Source organism: Dermochelys coriacea, chromosome 1, assembly GCF_009764565.3.
Source record: "Dermochelys coriacea isolate rDerCor1 chromosome 1, rDerCor1.pri.v4, whole genome shotgun sequence".
NCBI lineage: Eukaryota > Metazoa > Chordata > Testudines > Dermochelyidae > Dermochelys > Dermochelys coriacea.
In genome coordinates this window covers 207,096,116-207,118,951 of record NC_050068.2, presented here as the reverse complement: position 1 = coordinate 207,118,951, position 22,836 = coordinate 207,096,116, and the positions used below count along the sequence as shown (strand labels likewise).

General features: G+C 42.2%; 1 protein-coding gene across 8 annotated transcripts in view; it reads right to left on the bottom strand.

The window, feature by feature from the left end:
- STXBP5L (syntaxin binding protein 5L) overlaps positions 1–22,836 on the bottom strand; it is a 451,068-nt gene that overhangs the window by 5,674 nt on the left and 422,558 nt on the right. For 4 of the 8 annotated variants that reach the window (XM_038378599.2, XM_038378590.2, XM_043512675.1 and 1 more), the window contains 6 exons: positions 17,562–17,660; positions 10,677–10,916; positions 8,501–8,861; positions 5,765–5,930; positions 2,575–2,686; positions 1,930–2,150 (listed from right to left, as the gene is read on the bottom strand). In XM_038378599.2, coding sequence (XP_038234527.1) covers positions 1,930–2,150; positions 2,575–2,686; positions 5,765–5,930; positions 8,501–8,861; positions 10,677–10,916; positions 17,562–17,660 — 1,199 coding nt within the window. The remainder of the gene's footprint in view (positions 1–1,929; positions 2,151–2,574; positions 2,687–5,764; positions 5,931–8,500; positions 8,862–10,676; positions 10,917–17,561; positions 17,661–22,836) is intronic. The other 4 variants (XM_043512693.1, XM_043512690.1, XM_043512700.1 and 1 more) reach the window with 1 other exon arrangement.

Below are 22,836 nucleotides of genomic sequence, written 5' to 3'. Positions count from 1 at the left end.
CTGCAACTTGAGACCATTGCTTCTTGTTCTGTCATCTGCCACCGCTGAGAACAGCCTAGCTCCATCCTCTTTGGAACCCCCCAACCCCATCAGGTAGTTGAAGACTGCTAACAAATCCACCCTCACTATTCTCTTCTGCAGACTAAATAACCCATTACCTCAGCCTCTCCTCGCAAGTCATGTGCCTCAGCCCCCTAATCATTTTTGTTGCCATCCACAGGACACTCTCCAATTTGTCCACATTTCTCTTGTAGTGGGGGGACCAAAACTGGATGCAATACTTCAGATGTGGCCTCACCAGTGCCAAAGAGAGGGGAATAATCATTTCACTTGATCTGCTGGCAATGCTCCTACTAATACAGCCCAATATGCCGTTGGCCTTCTTGGCAACAAGGACACACTGCTGACTCGTATCCAGCTTCTCATCCACTGTAATCCCCAGGTCCTTTTCTGCAGAACTGCTGCTTAGCCAGTCGGTCCCCAGCCTGTAGTAGTGCACGGGATTCTTCCTTCCTAAGTGCAGAACTCTGCACTTGTCCTTGTTGAACCTCATCAGATTTCTTTTCGCCCAATCCTCCAATTTGTCTAGGTCACTCTGGACCCTTATTCCTACCCTCCATAGTATCTACCTCTCCCCCCAGTTTAGTGTCATCTGTGAACTTGCTGAGGGTGCAATTAATCCCATCATCCAGATCATTAATAAAGATGTAAAACAAAACCGGCCCCAGGACTGACCCCTGGGGCACGCCGCTTAATACTGGCTGCCAACTAGACATTGAGCCATTGATCATTACCCGTTGAGGCCGACAATCTAGCCAGCTTTCTATCCACCTTATAGTCCTTTCATCCAATCCATATTTTTTTTTTTTAACTTGCTGGCAAGAATACCCTATACCATAGGGTGACATCATTACAGAGCAAATGTCTCCATGCTAAGCAGCCCATTTAGAGCAAACCAGTTTAGCATAACACACTATGGTTATGCCCCCAGTTTCCTGTAGTGCCCCACTTGTTCCCTTGCATCCAGATGCACACCTGTGACCCACCTAGTTTTCCCATCCCTGTTCAGCACATCTTGTGCAACTAGCAGGTTTTTAAAAGAAACAGGATTAGTGGTAATATTTCTCCTGTTGTTGTTCATAACTGAACATTTGACAGGAGGGATAGGCACATAAAATCTTCAGAGCAATTAATGAATATTGCTCCCATTGTTCCCAAAGGGACTGAGGCCCCTACGTTGTCCTCTGATTTCAGGATCAACACTGCTGCATCAATGAATGGATGTAATGGTCATATTAACTGAGGGCACTTAGTACTCTCCCTTCCACTGAACAATGGGAGATGTCAGCAGTTCTGAAAGACAGATATTTATGAAGAAAACATTGCAGGAGACTCGGGCATTGGTGGCACCCTGTTCTCTGTCCATGGCACACAGTTTAGTTTCCTGAGGACTGAACTTTTTGGTCTAATTGAAGTCTTTGGACTTAATATAGGGATACTCAGGTGAAATGTAATGGCCTGTGATACACAGGAGGGCAGACTAGATGATCTGATCATCCCTTTTGGCTTTAAACGCTATGAAAATATGGAGTAAGCGTAACCAAAGTAGATGGCTGTCTCAGTTTGCAGAAAGCTTGAAACAACAGCTCTGAGGTGGCAAACTACCCCATTTATTTCACTGGGTGCAGATGTGAATGACAATACTTCACTGCTTATCAAAGCATGTAGAAAAGCAAAGAAAGTGTCACATAATGACAATCTACACCCGTGTTCCCCAATGTGTGGGGAAGGGTGCTGTATAAATTAAGGCAACAATACTTGGGGGACTGTGCTGGGTTTAATTTTCCTGAAGGAGGTTCCGCTTTCTTAACTTTGGGTAACCCTGGGAAAGGAAAACTCTCTCCACGTGTTCGTGCGAGGAACCCATACCTCATGTGCATGTTTGGAAAATGCCTCTGCACTAGCCATCATGCTTGCAGTCTTTTCATCCAGTTCTCCCAGTCTCTGTCCTCTCTCATCCAGGGCGAGGCGCGCACGAGCCAAGTCTCCGATTACCCCTCCTGCAGCTCCTTTCATACCCTCGATTCCACCCGAGCCAGGGATGTGCTGAGCCAGACTCCGAGAGGCTTTTCCTGCTGAAGCCTCGCCAACTACATAGGGAAAGTGGAGTTAGCTCATTCCCCCATTGATAACGAGCGAGTTCATTGCTAGTGCCTCACTCCCTTGCTGTTATTTGGGGTGTACTGTGGCACACAGAGACTGCATCAAGCTACCGAGGCAGGTTTGATACTAGTGCCCTCTTAAACCTGTTCTTCAGTAATTGCAGTGATGGGGTCTTTTTATTGTTCACTTGCTCTTACTGGGAAGAAAGGAAACATTTTGGATAGGTAGAAACAAGGCTCTGAAACGTCAAGCTCTTGCTCCTTCTAGTAACTTGTGGGGACAAATTCTCTTCCCTCCTTCATAGTGTTACCTTTAACATTTTTAACATCCCTTCTTTCCTAGATTGTGTCTTGTCCTTGTATTGGTTTAACTGTTCTGTGTCTTCCGTTAGTTTCAGTAATAATCACTTACACAGCTCTTCTCTGTCAAAAGTCTGCCCACTTCCTCCAAACAGCCCCTTGAGAAAGCCTCTGTTCTGGGCTTCTGGTGTTTCCACTGGGGTAAACAAATCCCCAAGCATGTCCTGGCCAAAATCAGACAGAAGAACACATGAGGGAATTAGAGGGATGAAGATTGTCATTTACTTTAAATGTCTAGATTAACATAGAGTCACTGACATAAGATGTTTGGCAAATAAAAGATGACTTCTGATCTATGTAGCATGTTGTATTGCAAAACCAGGGCTAGCAGGGACAAAATTTACTGTCAGTTTGTCTGCAACATCAATTCTTTAAAAAAAATTTTCATACTATGTAAAGCACAGCATTAAGCATTTGATGTCCGGTTACTACGAGAGCTGGGTCAATAGCGCAGTTAAAATGTCCAACCAGAGCCACTCACATTTAAAAAAAAATTAGTGTGTTCATTTCCCCTGGTGGGTTCATATTTTATGATTTGGGGAGAGCAAAGTTTGCAACGAAGCCACAACATGAAAATGTTGATTAAAATGAAGAAATCACGATCAGCTGGTGAGCAGCAGAAGAGACAGAATTGTTGAAGAAATGACTTGCTGTGAATTGTGTTTTGCACTAGTGATTATCCAGGCAACCAGACCATCAATACTTTGCGAAGAGAAAACAATAAAGATGAATTTAGTGCTTGCTGAAAGGAAGCAATTTTACAAAAGGTCATTGGCTTCCCTCCGAGAGCTCATCACTGGATGCTAGCTGTGCCTACCTCCCACTTAATTTTACTATTTACACAGCACCAGTCATGCACGAGACATTTACAGACAGAGCTGAAGGCATGGTCTCTGCCCCCAGAGAGCTTATACTTGTATCCTTCAAACCAATGGTTCTTTAGAAACAAATCTAGCTATCAAAGTTATTTGCAATCTGCTAGGGTAACTACTTATGTAGCAACCATTTGTGGGGAGATAGCTTCAGTACATTAATACTACTGCTCTGCCAGCTGGTAGGTCAAGGTGGGTGAAACCAGGGCTCTCTGCCAATGCTCCTCCCACTTGCTCTTGGGGGAAGAGGGGATACTGGGTGTATAAAGCCCTTGCTCTTCCTCTCTGTGCAGCAGCCGTGATGTGAGCAGCTGGAGTGTGGCAGTGCTGGAAGGTAAGAGCCTTTTTCCCTTACTTGGGCTAACACAAATCTAGCCCATCCCCTAGTTTTAAACCCTTCTTCAGTGATGTAGTTAGAGTCCCTCCAGTAATTTGTAAACAGTTGCTTCAACTCCTCCTCCTCTCCAATGAGCCCAAGCCTGGCTGCAACACTCACTCCTCATAACAATTCTTCAGTGTTGAAAATGCCAGCACTCTGTGATGACTTCTGCTGCTCAATACATACCCAGGGTCTAATAAGAGCCGGCAGTACCACATCTTTTGTTGGGCATTCTGGCTCTCTGCTCATTATACAACCTCAAGCTTATTTCCTTTTTTCACTGCTAATGATCCTTCCCCAATAACCCCACACAATTCACTTTCTTCAATAAATGACATTTATAGTGTAAAAAAATCTAACAATGAATTAGCTTTTTACTTCCCTTAGACCATCTCCATAGCTGCTGTATTTTAATGTATAGTACAATCTGAGAACCTTTTCCCACCTGCAAATAAGGACTGTATTGGTTACTGTAGTGGAAAATACTATACATAATTCAAAAGTATGTCTTAATCACAAATAGGTTTTTTTTTGGAGATTTTTAATGGTTTATAATCCAACTCGGAACCCCTGCCCTTCTACCCTACTGAGTGATTGCTGAAGAAGCTGTATTAATGTGGGGAGTGGAGCCTGCATTTACTTTTAGAGTAAAATAAGCAATACTAAAGTTAGGGAAGGAACAGAAGTTGTGCTGATGCACTTTCCCTTCAGTTAGACCCACGCTGGTATCGAGGGCCATACATTTTTAAGCAGTCACTTATAACATTTTGAAACCGTTCCTCTTTCAAGCAGAGCAGCACATTAGGACTTTGCTGTACTTTGTGATGGTGAGTGCCAACCTGCTTCAAGTCTGGATCAACTTAGTAGGAACCAGAAGTTGTTACAGTTAATGCCAGTTTGTGGACTTAGTCCAGTTGCTAGGGGACAGGAGCTACTCCATAGAGGCCATGGACCAAAAGTACTGTTGACCTCCGCTTTGTCCCAATGAGGTGGTTCCTGCAGGGCAAGCATAAGGTTTACTTGGGGTGTGTGGTGTGCACGTAGGAAGCTTGGCTTGCTGCTGCAGCTGCCCGTGCTGTCCTGTGCTATTAATAAATAGGGAACTTCCATCTATAGGTTTGTCAAGCTAGCACTGATTTCACTTAAAAAAATAAAAGCAAGCAATTGTTATTTCACGGAAGTGTCACACTAGATCATATCTTACATTAAATCTAATGTCTGGCATATCTGCTGGCAATAATGTTACAATCCAACTTCTCACCATTTTTAACCATTTCATACTTTAACTTTTAATTAAATTTAAATGTAATTAAACTTAGGAGAGGAAAAAGTGTCATTACCTTGAGAAACCTACAAGTAAAACAGACTGTTTCAGATAAATTGATCATTTGGGAACAAATGTTGTTTTAGAAGCATCTTGTTTCCTCCATCTTTAGCTGATAAAATTTTGGGTTAGCGTTTTGCATTCTTTCAGAGATTTAACACAAGGAATGTGCATATTAAGGGACCAGAGCATTAGACAATGATACCATACCACTAAGTATTTCTTTTTCCATTTTACTCTTTCCAAATGTAGGAGCTTTTCTCCTGAGAAAATGTTGATGCAAATTGACATATGTTCCAGGCATGACACGGCAGATGTTACAGAACATCCTGGGCAATCTTTGCGCTGTTATGTGGAGTTTCAGGTTCCAAATTAAAAATAAGAATGCACTGGATTGAAAGAAAATTATCTGAAAAAGGAACAGGTTTCACTAGATTTTAAACCAGAGAACATGGTGTTAACAGTCAAAAGTCTGAGAATGGTGTAAGCCACTGTGATCAAGGCAGTGGCGGGAGAGCTCTGTTGAGATGCCTCTGGCTGGCTCAGAAGTGCTGAAAACATGGTGCAGCACAGATCTCACAATGGGAGCCCGTTAGTGCTTCAAAGATTAAAATAAGAAATAAGAAAGCCAAGCAGCATGGATGCTTTCTTCGGTTACAAGCCCTACCTGTAGATTGTCACACATCTCCTGGCTGTATGTCAATCGCTGGATCTCTGTGGGAGAGCTGAGATACAAAGCTTGCCCTTCATTGGTGAAACAAAATGTCCGTGCTATCCTCATGTCTGTTACTGGCAAGTAGTTGACATCCAGCATTGGGCGAAGGCTGGGCAAGCTGAAGAGAAGCAGATGCCTGTGTTATGTTGGGATTTACAGAAAATGCTTTTATTCTATCACGTGATTCAAATCCACAGGTAACTTACTTAGTATTTTCCATATATAGCCTAGAATGCTGTGGTATTTAAAATGCAGTCCTACTCTTAAATGTGCTAATATAAAAATGGCACCTTTCCATTTCAGAGATCTGTTCCCTCTATGTATTGGTCTCAAAGCAAATTTCAGTGACCAAAATAGTTTTTTAGGGCTAGCTCCACTAAAAGACTTGGGTGTCTTACATGCAGCTTGCTTGGTGTCTAAGTCCTCCATCAAGAGTCTCAAAACCCTGCTCAGCTGCCACCTAACCCTGGAGTAGCCTAAAGTCTTCGTGGCAAAAAAAAGTTCACAGAATGTGTATCTTGTGGTTTTGAAAGGTTAGCGTTTGGTTAAATCCAACCCAATGTTGGACAGAACTCTCAAAGGCGCTGCTGCTGAAGGAGGACTGCTTTAATGCCACTTTTCAACTTTCTACCTGAGCAATTTTCATTTGAGGAGCTATCCAAAAAAGAATTTAAGAATTATTTATTTTTTTAGGGATGTTGATTAATCGCAGTTAACTCACATGATTAACTAAAAAAAATTAATCGCACTGTTAAACAATAGAATGCCAATTGACATGTTTTAAATATTTTTGGATGTTTTTCTACATTTTCAAATATATTGATTTCCGATACAACACAGAATGCGAAGTGTATAGTGCTCACTTTATATTACTTTTGATTACAAATATTTGCACTGTGTAAATGACAAACACAAGGAATAGTATTTTTCAATTCACCTCATACAAGTACAGTAGTGCAATCTCTTCATTGTGAAAGTGCAATTTACAAATATAGATTTGTTGTTGTTACATACCTGCACTCCATAACAAAACAATCTAAAACTTTAGAGCCTACAAGTCCACTCAGTCCTACTGCTTGTTCAGCCAATCGCAAATACAACCAAGTTTGTTTACATTTACAGGAGATAATGCTGCCCGCTTCTTATTTACAATGTCACCTGAAAGTGAGAACAGGTGTTTACATGACACTTTTGTAGCCAGCATTGCAAGGTATTTACGTTCCAGATATTCTAAACATTCATATGCCTCTTCATGCTTCGACCACCATTCCAGAAGACATGCATCCATGCTGATGATGCTTGTTTAAAAAAAAAAAAAGTGTTAATTAAATTTGTGACCGAATTCCTTGGAGGAGAATTGTATTTCTACTGCTCCATGGTTTTACCTGCATTCTGCCATATATTTTGTGTTATGATAGTCTCGGATGATGACCAAGCATATGTTGTTTGATTTTAAGAACACTTTCACTGCAGATTTGACAAAACACAAAGAAGGTTTCAATATCAGATTTCTAGAGATAGCTACAGTGAAAACGCTCAACCCAAGGTTTAAGAATCTGAAGTGCCTTCCAAAATCTGAGAGGGACGAGGTGTGGAGCAAAAAGAGCAACACACTGATGCGGAAACTACAGAACCCGAACCACCAAAAAAGAAAATCAACCTGCTGGTGGCATCTGACTCAGATGATGAAAATGAACATGCGTCTGTCTGCACTGCTTTGGAGTGTTATTGAGCAGAATCCATCATCAGCATGGATGCATGTCCTTGGAATGGTGTTGAAGCATGAAGGGTCATATGAATCTTTGGTGCATCTGGCATGTAAATATCTTGAGTGCCAGCTACAACAATGCTATGCAAATGCTCGTTCTCACTTTCAGGTGACACTGTAAACAAGAAGCAGGCAGCATTATTTCCAGCAAATGTAAAAAAACTTTTGTCTGAGCGATTGGCTGAAGTAGTAGTAGAACTAAGTGGACTTGTAGGCCTTAAAGTTTTACACTGTTATTTTTGAATGCCTTTTTTTGTACATAATTCTACACTGTAAGTTCAACTTTCATGATAAAGAGATTGCATTACAGTACTTGTATTAGGTGAACTGAAAAATACTATTTGTTTTTTACAGTGCAAATATTTGTAATGAAAAACAAATAAAGTGAGCGTGTACATTTTGTATTCTGTGTTGTAATTGAATCAATACATTTGAAAATGTAGAAAACATCCAAAAATATTTATTTAAATAGTATTCTGTTATTAACAGGACAATTAATTGTGCGATTAATTTTTTTAATCACTTGACAGCCTTTTTTTTTAATAATGTAGAGAATGGTATTTTGATTTCCACAGTCATTGAACGTACGTGGGTGAGACCAGGCTTGGAAGTCTTTAGCCCAGAAGCTGACAGTTATAAGTGACCAAAGAGAGATTGCATGGAAATGATTCTGCAACTTTAGCCATAGTAGCAATAGCATGGCAGAAGCAGTAGTGCTCGTCAGAGATAATCCTGATACTAGATAATGAGAAGGATTACTAACCGAGAGAAATTATATACCAGAGCAAAATGGGTACAGCTTTCCTTTACATGTGTGCATAATATAAACAGCAGATTGCAGGTGGCCAGTGTGCATCCTGCTCCCATTTACAGCCTTAATTCTGTTGCCTTTTTACCATTTTGCTTAGGTAGGTAAGTACCTCATTGCCATGATATGCCCGTTGGCACAAAAGCAAGCCAGACAGATGCTGTTACACAGGGTCACCACATCTGCTCGCAGTAGAAAGGACGTTTCTGTGATGTTGTGAACATAGAGGCATGTCTGGGAAGGTAGTGAGAAAACTTTGGCTTGTTTTTCTGAGCAGATGACAGCAAACTGATGATCTCCCATATCCCCGGAGGACGAAGGAGAATACATGACAAGTTTCCTTTTTCTCATTTTTTCACTGTCATCCATGCTATTTGGGTCCCTCCATACTTCATAGGGTGGATGCATCAATGCTCCCATGCAGTCCAGGCATGAAAAAGTCAGCACTGCTCCCTTCAGCGTCAGAACTGTACCTGTAAAATATAATGCTCTAGCTTTGGCATATGCTGCTCAAAAAATCCAGTGGTCACTAGTGCATCATGGTCTATTTTGCATCCAGGTTTTCCCTTTAGGAGTACAGTAGCACATCTTAGCCCTAAGCTAATGAGCTGCACAGCTATTGGCACAAAGTAACCTTTTTGCTTCAAACGAAATATTTTTGCAGCCACACAGAGATGGTGAACGAGCAGGCTGCAGTTACTGAAAATGTTTCAGGCAACCTAACAAAAAAGATTCAATAGAAAACAGTAGAATTTAGAGAGAGAAATAGCCAATATGGGCATGTATCCAATTTGCTTACCAGTAGGTTTGTTCTTTACAGTACAATTTCTAGTGTCTTTCCAGTCAGGTTTTAAGCAAGCAGGTGAGATGCCTCCTATCCTTTCCTTGTCTAGTCTAATACAGACTACGAGTCCTTACTCCTAAATTTCCTCCCATTATTCCTAGTTAGCTCCCTTTAAAACTGCTAAATAAATCCTGTCCCTCCTTGGTGTTTACCCCCATCCAGTATCCCCTGTAACCTGTGTCTGTCACTTAGCCAAGATGTGCTTGGGATCTTTCAATTTTTCCCTGGAAATTACCCCCTTCACCCCTGCCAATCATTTTGTCATTCTCCTCTGCACTCCCTCTGGTTTCTCGGGTAATGACACCTCCGTCCTGATCACAACATTCCAGCAGGGGCTGGATCAGAGCTGTATATAGGAGGACTATAACCTCTCTGCTCAGTGCCAAAATGCTTTTGTCTAAGCCATTCAAAATTATACTGGCCTTGTTTCCCAGCCATGTCCACAAACTTGAGACTAATCTGCTGCCTATGGCTAGTTCTAGGTCTCCCTGCTTTCTACTTTTCCCCCTCTCATTTAGTCTATGTACTTGCAATTGTTTTTCCTCACATGTATTAACTTGTATTTTCCAAAACTGAACCTCGTTTTTTGTTCTCTGCCCTTGTTTCTACTCTCATGGCATGTCCTCATCAGTGTCCATAACTGCACTCAATTGACCATCCTCTGTGTCGGTAATCTTGTAGTCATAATCATCATCGTAACTTGGTGTGAAACAAGGGCCTAGTTCATTCTACAACTACTTTTACCCAAAGCTGAGTTTTTGTTCTGAAAGCTAGACCTCTCCTATGACTGAGACCTGTCTGAGGGGGTCAGTGCATAGGACTAGAAGTCAGGAACTCCTGGAGATCTAATCCTGGCTTTATCATTGGGTCCCTCTTAGCACTGACCAAGTCGCTTATTGTCTGTGCCTGTTGCCTCATCTGCAGAAGTGGGAGCAGCTCCCTATGTCACAGGGAAGGAATAATGAGTTAAGGTTTATGAAGACCTTTAGATATGAAAATAGCTATTTGTGCTGAGTACTATTAATACATCTAAAGATACCTTCTACTGGAATTTAGTGACATTTCTGTTGCCACATGATCCATCAAATTCTTGACACTTTCAAGGAAATCCCAAATATACTTTCCCATGAGGAAATTATCTCTTTTTCCAGTCTGAAAAAAAAGTCTCCTGGTTCCAGGTCCTTACAAGGAATGTGTGCAGCTCTATGTAAGATCTAATCTTTGTGATTAATAAAACAGACTGTCCTATGTCTCTAAATTACAGCTTTCACTGCTAGGATCCCCGCTTTGTATCTCGCTGTGCATTCAATGTAATGAACCACTGGGGGGTGGTAATATTCACTACATGAGAGATTTTGGTCAGAGAAACCAGATAAAAGCAGATATGTATACCCTCTCCTGCTACCGAGACACACACAACAGGAAAGCAGACAGAAACTCTTACCACTTGGAGACACCATGACCGGTTCTGTCTGCCTTAATTCCTCAGTAGCAGGCAGATTAAGGGAGATGATTAAGACCATACCAAGGCCTGTTCCAACCCACAGACAGGGGGAGACAGTAGAGTCATTCTTCCGTGAAAAGGTCTCCATAAAGTACAAAGCTGTAATTGCTTCCTTGGACTCCTTGTCGATGCTGGAGACACTGGAGCTTCGGGAACGGCTGAAGGTGTTTTCCCGGTTTTCTGTATAAATAAAGTAAATACAATCGAGCAGACATGAGCCGGCAGGGCTAGAGCACAGACCCAAACGTATCTGAAAACCAAATGCCAACGCACTGTTATATGTGGACATCGTTACAGACTAGTTGAACGTTTTGATACTTGAATAGTCTTAACTTCCTGCCGCTGCATAAACAACAGTGAGAATGCTGTCAGACCTCTCCAGACAAATCAGGCTGTTAGAAATAGCTGCATAGGCTAACCAGAATTTGCTCCAGTCACGGCTCAAGGGATCTCTTCTCAACTCATACATTACCAATATATTTAAAACTAAATCATCCACCTTATTACAGGACATGAAGTGAGCGCTCAGTGCCAGCATTATGTCCTGTTGCACATGCCCTGCACCAAACACTGCTATGGCTATGTTCAGAGTAACCCTCCTTAGTCTGTGATGTTCTTGGCAGCTGTCTGTCTGAGAGGAGACACTGACCCTTGAACTGGATCCTGTTCCAGACAATGTGCAGGGAGAAGGAACATCATTTAAACCTTCTCACCCCCAAATCACCTCCCACTTCCCATACACTGGAGTGAGAAAGTTGCTCTGCCCCTCAACCAACTCCACACCATGGGGTTGGACCATAAACATTTTTTGTGTGTGGTTTCGTGGGGAACTGTGACCACGTTAGAACAGACACACACTCTCCCCTCATCAAACTCACTGGGAGTCTACCATGTAGAGGGGCCTCGTCCCAACCCTTCCTGGAGAGGAATGGCATCGAGCTTGGTTGGGTGTTGAAGGCTCTGATTTGGGTTATGCTGACTTAGCCTTGTCTATCATCAGACCAGGCAGAATAAGCTGCTCAACACAGACTTGCTATGGGTTCACAGGGTGAAAGCAGAAGGGAGGGGGCTGGGGCTGAGAAGGGACTGGACATTGAAGGATCTGGGAGTGGCATTAGGACACAGGGGAGCAAGGGGTAGCTGCAGCAGGAGGAAGGGTTTTTTTTTCATTTTTGGCCCTTTTTCATTTTCTGGCACACAACGTAGGCCACTTAGTCTCCCCGATAGCATAGTCTGCTTTGAGTATCACTGCTGCTGATCCCTTTAATCTCTAATGCCTTCCCTGTGCTTCCTGGACAAGAAGAAATCAGGGACCCAGGCTAGTCTTTGCAAGACAGGCTTGGGCCAGCTCTGCACTCCATCTACACCGAGTCAGGCAGAACTGGAGGCAGCTACAACACAACACTGAAAGTTACAGGTGCTTTTCTGCAACACAAAAGGCTAGAGGCTGAGAGACTTTGGAAGACAAACGTTTGGAGCTAGTGGACTTGAGACTTCTCTAAGAGCCTCAGAGTACATTCAGATACTCATTTGAGTCTAATTGCTGAGATAACTGGGCGGCTATGGATGCCTTCATCAGGTCTATCTATGCATAGAATGGGGGCCATCACTGTGGCATCTACAGTCCAATGACCTCCTCCCAAGCCCTTGTTGAGAAGCAAGTTTAATCCTTCTTCATCCCCAGAAGAGGGTGATGTCTCCTCAAAGGAGAAAGTTCAGGAGCCAGCAGAAATGATTAGGGAGTAGAATGCTTCCTGGTGTTGAAGACTTGAACCTGGATAAGAACTTTCCCCATCATTCAGTCTCCCAGAACTAAAGCCTGAGTTAAGTTTCACATCACATTTACAGTTCCTACTCTCCTGAGAAAGTGACAGTTTAGGGATCCTAGTCCCACAGGCAACATCTGCTGTGCCATTAAGCTCCCTTCCTCATGACTCTGCACAAGTGGCAGAAATTAGCCAGTGGCCAGCACCCACCTGGGAATTACTGGGCACATAAAAGTATTGCTATTCAGATCAACATTTGGCACTGAGGTGGTCAGTTTATATTTAAGTTGGAGCTGCAGTTTGCAGAGCTATGCTGAGTGAGGCTGTTGCCTTGCCAAATGTGAGCTCCGCAGCACTGCAGGATTTTAGTCCCCCTCATGCTGAAGAGAAATTTATGCCTGGTTCAGTTTTCAAGTTCCACATGCTCCCCAGGCAGGGAGTTCATATTCAACTCTCAGTGCAGGTGTTAGTGCTGCTTGGCCCTGGCTCAACACTACTGCAGAGATCTGCATAAAAGCAAGGGGCGGGGGGGGAGGGAAATGGCTTAGCTGTGAGGCTATATGGACCTAATACCTTATGAATGAATGTTCCCCGTACCCTCACAGACCTTGCAGCACTCTAGCCATGGTACATTGGAGACAGTTCATCAGCACTGCACCAGTTGCTGAACCAAAGAGGGCTAGTGAAGAGGCTTTGCAGGTGTCCCAGACCCCAGAACACCGGGCAGCCCATGACCCCAACTCCCATTTTCCCCACATGATGCACAGGCTGTATGTATTTTTCCCTTTAGTAGTTGGTATTAATGACAAGAGCATGTAAAAAGCAAACATATTGGTGTTCAAGCTGTGAAAGGTGCTGAAGGGACAAATATGTCTGCTCAGTCTGTTTAGGCGACATGCAGAGTGTTTAAAATATGTGATGTGCCATTTGCATGTGTCACAGGACTTTTTCCTTCCTTTAAATAAGAATAAATGTTCCTCGTTCTTGTGCAATACAATTAACTAATGCCTTTTAGCAGAACTGACATTAACAGGTATAATTTTTGGGAGACCTTTGGGAACATGTCATGCTGTTTTCCATTAAATACAATATTCAGATTGAATTTCAAAAGGTCAACATGACACATCTCTCAAACTTTGGAGTCATGAAAGATTTCTGAAAAGAAACATGTAACTTAGGAATGATCAGAGGCATGTCTGTGACCTTCCCAGCCTGCTCTAAAACAAAGTCTAAACCCCACCCCCTTCCTGGAATTTAGGTTTATTAACTATCTGATAACGTTCAGTTTAGGCTTCTCCTCAGATCTGCTGCTCCCTCAGGGGTCTCTCACACTGTAGATCCGCTCACGCTCTCTTCAGAGAGCCATGCCCTTTTATCCGAGTGAGGTATAAAAGCACCTGGCTCAGGCTAAGCCTTTCCCAGCAGGATCAATGACTCTTCAGCGTGAGGGGGACTAAAATATATTTCATGCATTAACAGGAGTGTTGTAAGCAAGACATGAGGAGTAATTATTCCAATCTACTCAGCACTGATAAGGCCTAAAAGGGAGTCTTGTGTCCAGTTCTGGGCATCATACTTCAGGAAACGTGAACAAATTGGAAAAAGTCCAGAGAAGAGCAACAAAAATGATTAAACGTCTAGAAAAATAGGATCTATGAGTGAAGATTGAAAAAATTGGGTTTGTTTAGTCTGGAGAAGAGAAGACTGATGGGGGACATGATAACAAGCTAAAAGGTTGTTATAAAGAGGAGGGTAATAAAGTGATCTCCTTAACCACGAATGCCAGGTCAAGAAGCAATGAGCTTAAACTGTAGCAATCGAGATTTAGGTTGGACATTAGAAAAAGCTTCCTGTCAGGGTGGGTGAGCACTGGGACATGTCATCTAGAAAGGCTGAGGAATCTCTGTTACTGGAGGTTTTTAAGAGCAGGTTGGACAAACACCTGTCAGGGATGGTCTAGATAATATTTAGTCCTGCCCTGAGTGCAGGGGACTGGACTGGATGACCTGTGAAGGTCCCTCCCAGTCCTACATTTCTATGATTTCTGTGCAAACAAACTGCTAACCTCTTACAGCCCCTTAGAGCCAATGCTTAGGCATGCACCCTGGTTTTCTCTTTCCTGGACAATCTAACTCTCAAAGCCCCTGCGGTGACCAGAGGACTTGCCACCTGCAACATCTCATTCTGCATGGTCATGAACCCCTGTGTACACCCTGGAAAGCAGGATAGACTGAAAGTTTACCCAGATTCCCCGCATTTCAATGGGGCAGGATAAAACAAGCAAGCTGCCCCCTTTTATAGGAGAATTATAGGCCCTGGAGTCCTTGTAGTCATAGGGGACCTGTATGGAATCTAATTCCTTAAGGCACTTGAGTCATATCAAGCTCTCTTACATCAAAGTCTGGGTGTACCATGAGTCAACCTGGCAGGCCACCATTCCTAGAGCCCTGCATGGATACAAAACTTGTATCCGCATCTCTCAAACATGGTCTACACCTATAAAGTGGGTATCCACAGATTTGCAGGGCTCTAACAATTCGCCCTTCCATTTCTGTGGGTCCATTTATTACCCACTGGGAGAGCCAGACCCCCTGGCCTCTACCAGACCTCATCTCTCTATCGTCGGTACATCCATCAGGAACAATGTTTTTGAATATACCACTGTTTCATACATGATTCTTGGGGCTGGAGGCTTCCTCCTAAATTCCTGGTGATTGATTTTTGTCTGTGGGTTCAGTAAGTCCATACGTCTTCCCAAAATTACAGCGCAATATAACACAATTTTCTTACATGCGCCTTTTCCTAATAAGCAAAACACATAAGTCCCCCCATCAGCCCCCTCTGTGTCTGGCCAACCTTCTGTATTCATTGCCCACCATTGAGTCCCTTAGTCTTTCAATTTTCTCCCCAAGAGTACTCTATGAACTGTACTATGGAACTGAGCTAAAACTGGGGCAGTGTGGCCTTTCTCACATGTAGGCACTTATATATATTTTACCCCTTGTACCTCTACTGTGAAAAAGGAGCTAAAAAGATGTCCCAAGACTCACGCTGAGCAGGAGCCATCAGCTCAAAGATGACCAGCAGTCTCAGGGTCACCATCCAGTTTCATGATAGACAGAGACGGGCTGATGCTCACCGGCAGCCAGACAGTGGCCATGAGTTAATCATTCTGTGGAACATCAGCTCCCAGAGTTGTTGCTACTGTTCTTGTTAGACTCCTTCACAAATTGCCAGAAGGCCTGCAGCAGCTGTTGTTCGAGGGCAGCCTGGGCCTGTTGCCACTTCTGCCCTCATGTTTTTCAGTTCAAGTTTGCTTCTCTCCCCGCCCCCATGCCCCTTGTGCAGAATACGTCAAAAAAATCTCCCCTGCATGAGCAGCCGGCTCTAAAACAAAGTCCACATGCTGAGTAGAGTCACACTCACCACCCCCTGGGGGTTTGACAAAAACAACAAAACCTTCAGCTCCAACCATCTCCACAGGTGTGGCTGCCCCTAGGGCTCCTCCATCCAGACTGCTCTGCCCACACCTTCACTTCTCTATGTAGAGAGCACTCCCATCTCCCATACACAGGGGACGGTTAACAAGCTACCTGCACCACCAAGTTAGAAGAACTCACATCACGTTTCCCAGCAGCCTCAGTATCTGCCACCAGGTGGGAATGTTTCAGTCAAACAGTGCCAGCCTGTTCTACAATCCTCCATACAGTTAATGTTATCTTCCACCTTCCCAATTCTTTCTATGGACCTAGTTGCTATTAATGTAACATACAGCTCAGCAACGAAGATGACAGGCCATGCTGTGTGTATTCTGTATTATATTGCTCTGTACACCAGGTTCTCAAATATCTTCATTGTATGGACCACTTCTTCATAGAGATTGTTCCGTGGACTCCTCTCCTCCCACTGATGATCATGAGGAGCACTGCCCCTCCCATCTGTGAACACGGAACAGCTCCTTGGCAACTAAAGGCACTGATTACCTGGGACAGTACCCTTAAGAAATGAATGTATTCACAGTTCTCTTTAATAAGTTTAATTTTGTTTTTCTGTCTCTATTTTACTCTTAATTTCACTTCTCCTCCAATCTGTTCTGTTCCTCTTTTCAGGCCAAATGTTCCTCTGCTACTCCGTCCCCTCATCCTGTTCTCTTCCTGCACACAGTACCCTGTTGTGTGGTCCTCTCTCCCCCAAACATGCTTTTCTGCCACTAAATTTCCTTGTGTCCTGGACTCATGGCCTAACAATCAGGCCCCCTCCAGCCATTTATCCAACGGACATAAACCTCTGATGCCTCATTTTCTTCTCCCCTGAGCAGTCTCTTGCTGGTGCCTGGCAGCTCAAGACCCTGTTGGTGGTTCCTGTTTCCTCTTCTCCTCCTAGTAGATGGAGCAATGCTTGCTTTTCCTCCTTGCTTCCAGCTGATTTTATACGTCTCCAGGCTCTTCCTTGATATCTGTAGAAGCAGCTGGAAGCCTGGGAGAAGCAGCCAAAAGCAGAAGCAGCTACGAAAAGCCAAATCTCCACAGACCACTTAGCATGTGCTTCATGAACCACAGTTTGGTATGGTATGCTGTATGGTACCTGTTTATCCATTAGATTGCAAGCAACTGTTGGCAGGGGCTTTCTCATTTGAAACTTACCTACTGCATAGCAGCATTGTACTGTGTACACTGAATGTGCCATCTAAATGATTAATCATAAATTCTGAGTTTCAGTGAAGGAAGTAGAAAGCCAATCAGGCTACCTCTCCCCACCTAAAAATAACAATCCTTTCTCCTCAATGTTCTGCCCTATATATGGATTGGGTTATTCAGACATGGCTTGATCTACATGAATCAATTGCTGTTTTATAACATTAGTTCTACTGTTCTAATTTTTAGCAATAGTTAGTTTGTGGAGAAACATTTCTGACAAATAAAATCAGACAATAAAATTGTATTTGACTTCACCTGAACGTGGAACCTCTACCTGTTGCCCACCTCACTTGACAGAAAAATACAGGATACTTCAACTAACATGTTAGGGTAAAAACGAAGGCGGTGTTGTCAAGCCTTACCTTTGTCCATCCATGTGTAAGCGGCATAGTGACGCTCGTCGTGTGAGAATGTACTGACTCCATGTAATTGCTGAAGCATTGCCCGTCTGGAAATGTAACCTACTGCCACAAAAATGCATGCATTGCAAAAGGACAAGAACAATTGAGCCAACCATCATCATGACATTTATATGAAAGCAGCCCCGAGCAGTTACAGTCCTAGAGCAGGTTTCTTGCCTGACACAAGAGTCCCGCTGCAGTGAGCTGGTGACTTTAAAAGAAAGTTTGATTTATATTTTTCAGGATATTCAAAAGGCAATTCAAATGAAACATTTCCCCATGCTTTAATTTATAGAAATAAAACCCAAACTTGCAACCTTTATGCAGCAGTGTTAAAATGAATAATGGTTTCTATTCTCTTTGGCTTAGTGAAAATAACACCACAGGTTCCTCACTTCCCCATGCAGTCTTAAAAAACACAAGAATGCTAATGAAAATGTGTATGCTGCTGACTTACGCACCTAAAGGGAAATATTCTCCTTTCTGTTCTCATTAACTTCTGCAAGGGCTTTGAAAGAGGAATATACCCCTATAAATCATCTCTTCCATGGAGGTGTTGTGATTATATCAAAATAATGGAATAAACACTAAAGCATAAAATCCTTCATTTTTATAGTCAGGAATTGTGAAAGCAAAAGTATTACTTGATATGAAGAATGAGAGAAAAATACTAGTGACTAAGATGAACCTTTGCACAGTAACGTATACATTCACCATCAGAGAGCCTTACAATCAACACACTTTGCATTCATTTATAGATGTTTGTAGTGTGCAGTTTTAAATTAGTGAATCAAGTGTATACTATTGATCTGCTTATAAAGTCAGTCAAAGAATAAAGCCAACATTCGGTATAAAAATCAGGATATTTTGGAAACAAAGTTACACAGTTGAATAAGTTTTTAGGCTCCTCATGTAGGCACTTCTGTAAATTCCAAGCACCAAACATCTGATTTCATGGAAGCCAATGCAAATATTCAAATGTTTTTCCTGAGTATTACTAGTTTGTTTGTAGTAACACAAATCTCTGATAGTCAATATAAACAAACAGTCCTAAAATTAATCTTTAAACATTACTTCACATATGGTATCATCACACAGACAGAGACTGAATCAAATCATTAATGGCAATGCTTCAGCAACACAGAGGAGCAAAAGGATAGGAACTGACATCACAGGGTATTGAAACACTTAAGAATGCTGCACATAGATCTGGATAAAGAAACATCTCTAAACACATTTTACCGGTGCCACGCTAAAGCTACTTTGCATGTTAAAGCAATTCACTAGAAAGCAGCAAGAGTTGTTTAAAGCACAAATAAGTACTACTGGAAAATTAACTGGGAATTTATAGTGAGTGCCCTCCTATGAATAGACTCGGACAGTGTCCTTATTTCAGACTTTCGATTGTATTGATAAGTATGTGAACAATTACTGGTGCAGTATCTCCTAAATCAGAGCAATTTTGTCTACTAATGTAGGGCCAAATCTTGTGAGATGGTCACCAGGTCCTCACAGACTAACTATTCAGTAGTTACCACAGAGATTCTGCACCTTATTCACCACGAGGTTACACAAGTTGAATGCTTGTATAACTCTACTGAAATCATTAGAGTTTACGGAGATAAAACTGATGTGAACTGATGGAGAATCAGGCCCTCTCAGAAGATACAAGACTGAAGGCAGAACATTTGGATCTTTAGCACGATATCACCTGTGTGTGGGTAGGTTCAGGCCTGGGTTTTGGTTCAGTCTATTTTAAAAATAACCAGGAACTGGGAAAGCAAAAATCCCACTTGATATGAAGATAGACAGAGCTAAACATTTTCACTGCATGAACTCTGTTCTCCATCAGAAATCCTCACGTATTTAATTTGCAAAGATTCCCATGTTCTACTGTATGAATCACTTGCCTCTACTTACAAAATTGAAGTGTTTTCCCATTCAAATTACTATGACTTTGAGCTGAATTTGGATTTCAAACACTCCGAGTGTGTGGGCTGTTGAGATCTGGGACCATCTTTAATTCAAAGATGTCAAACTCTTTAGAGCTTATATAAGAGACTGAAACTGCTTATCAGAGTCCTAAAATATCCCCTTGTTCTGAAGCACTTTCTATTTATGCACGATGCAATTTATATGTCAGGAATGATTTGTGGTAAGTTTTCCATGTAAAACTGCTTCAGGGCAAGGAGAGTATAAAGGGTTCTTCAGAAAACAAATTTCCCTGTTCATTTCTAGGGGAATCAAAATATCTCATTTTGTTTCTTGAAGCATGCAGCCTAGAGCACTTTAAAATTCAATTTTGGCTCTGATGGTTTCCCTACCTGCATATTTGTTCACAATAACTATTTTAGGTACAGTAACTTTGAAATGTTTTGCATTTGAAAAACATTTGGAATGGCTATACTTGCATAACATTATCATCAAAAATACAAGCACTTCTAAATAGATTCTCCCGTGTGAGCTATGTGCATACTGCATATTGTTAGAGCACTGTGCAGATACAAAATTCGTATCCACATCCTATTGGCGATCTGCACACATGGTCTGCGGATATCCGCATCCATGGATGCAGATACCTGCAGATATATAGCAGATAGCTGCAGATTTGCAAGGCTCTACATATTGTTCCACAAGCCAGGCTAACCAGCACTATAGAGACACTGGGGATCCTCCAACTGTATGCATCACAAATTACTTAAGATATTGGGAAACAATTTCTGCCTTGTATAATTAATTGCTAGCAGTGAAACAATTGCAAAATAAAACCCTCAATGCACAGTGCAAAACAACAATCTCAGTATTCAGCTGGGTCTAGAGTGTTTCATGCAATCATCTGAATTTGGGAATGAAATAGACAGTAATTTGTATTAAAATTAAGCAGACATCAAATAACTGTAGAATAACAAATTTCCTTTTATTTTTGTTCACTTTAAAAGTAAGGAAAATGTGATATGTACATGAGCTTTCTACACAGCTAACAAGATAATTTAAAAATCTAACTAGAACCACCACACTGAGAAACTATTCCCAGAACAACAAAACCGCTGTCCTCCAACCCTCCTCTGCTGTTTTTACTTAGAGCCAATTTAGTAGTATGCTGTCAATATTTGAACCAGGGCCTTCCCCTTTGCCTGTGAATAATCTGGAGGCACCCAGGGGGTACCCATTCATGTACTTTCATAGAGGAGGCAGGAGGGAATGGGAAGAATTTGTTTGTTTTCCCATTTAAAGTAAAAACACGGTCTCATCATATCCATAACCAAGGAACGATGCAATACCGTCGGGGCAAACTGCACATTGTTGGAAATGTTTATACTGTATTCCCACTTTTGAACAACATATGGGGTATATAGCATGGTGCTCAAGGTGGGTAGATTGAAATCAAGCACAGGGAGATGAAGCCTTGGTTGGAGGTGCTGGAATAGCCTGCATGGGACAGTTTTTGACTTTTTGGTGATAAGTGCTCTGTCCCAAAAGGCACAAAATTTCGCTCTTCAGACGTATTTATCTGACACCCAGGGCTAAGTCACTTCTGACAGGAATGAGCTAGCAGGAGTCAGAGATTGGGGTTGAGACCTACAGAGATACTTAGGTGCCTAAACCCCAGACTTAGGTACCTAAATTCCAGTTTTAGGCACCAATGTCATCAACAAAACTCCCGCTCAGCTGCTGCCTAGCTCAGTAGGTGCCCAAACTCACTCAACATTTTTGCCTACGTTTTTGTCTCTGAGCACATGCACTGCTGCCTCCCTCTAGGTGTTGAGAGATGCCCACCTCTCACCTCATCCCCAGAGCAGTCTACAGACTGGTGGAAGACAGGCAGAGGAGTGCCTTTCTCACCCATGGGTCCCAATCTGGTAGGTGTTCTCAGAGGCTGCCTCTTGGATCACATGCCATTCAAAATCTGGCAGAAGGACTGGTAGTGCAATATTTGTACTTTAACAGAGAGTCTAATATCTCAGTTGATGCAGACTCCCACAAATTGGAGACTCCTGTTTCAAGAAGATTGCCCAGTGTCACATGTTTCCAAAGTGCTAAATAAAAGTCAACGGAATTAAGCTCAGATTGAAAAAGAAACACCAGCATTTCTTGCAGTTGTGAGTGGTTTCACAAATATGTTTATGGGCAGAAATTGTTCAAGATGGAGACAGGCCCTAAACTTTTGGAAGTCATATAAAACAGACACTGTGACCCAAAGCAACTGCAGAAAATTACCATGGAATTTCAAAATATTTGTTAAATGTAAAATACAGGGAATGTAAGGAGCGTCTTTTAGTGGTCATGCTATCACGAGTGCCTATAAATAATGAAAGGAGGAGATGCAGAAGGAGTTTGGAGCATATCTGATTCAAATACTAGCTAATTCCAAAAGAAAATCTGATAAACTCAGACAAGAAACACAAAGTAGCTCAAACTTACAAAAACTTGAGTAATTCTAGATTGATGGCCAAAATTAGTTTTATGCTTAAAAACTTTTTATTGGGCCTCTAGAAATGTAAATTCATTATACCTGCCTGTGGTTTCCGAAATGAACCATTTATGAATTGTGCAACTCTCACTGATGTGTCAATTCAAGTGTACCATGTCAAACCCTTAAAATGTAGAATTAAAAGGATTATCACAAACAGTACAGAAGCAGAGACAGATTAAAGCAATCTCTATTTAGCACTGTTAGGGAAGTAAACACACCTCACAATGCCTTATTACAATAATCTGTTCAGAGAGTTACAGGTAGAAGGAAAAAAATCTTAGTATTAACATCTAACAAGCCTTTTCAGCCAAAGACAAGTAACCCTGAAGTAGTAAAAAAAAACCCACCACACAGCAGAAAACTAGAACAGAAGCAATACTACAACAAAAATGCCAGTTATTCCACTGCAAGTGGGAGAAAATGTAAGATTTCAAATACAAAGTGGCTAGCACCTGCCAAAGTTACAGGTATACCATCTGCTCCATGGTCTTGTCATAACCACATGAAGGTTAGGAGGTACAGAAGACAGCTACACAAAACCAAGGAGGCAGGTCATTTTCTGAAGAGATCTAAAATGCTACTAACAGTACTTCTATGCTGATAGAGTTAACAGCCCTGCAGTCAGACAGTGGAAAACACCAGGAGCAGCAAATGTGGGTTCAAGATGGCAGCTCCACCCCATTAGCTAACAGGCCTCTCTCTCTAGATTAAACCTTTCAGAGAACAAGAAGTGGCTCTGTGATCAGAAAATCATGAAGGTTC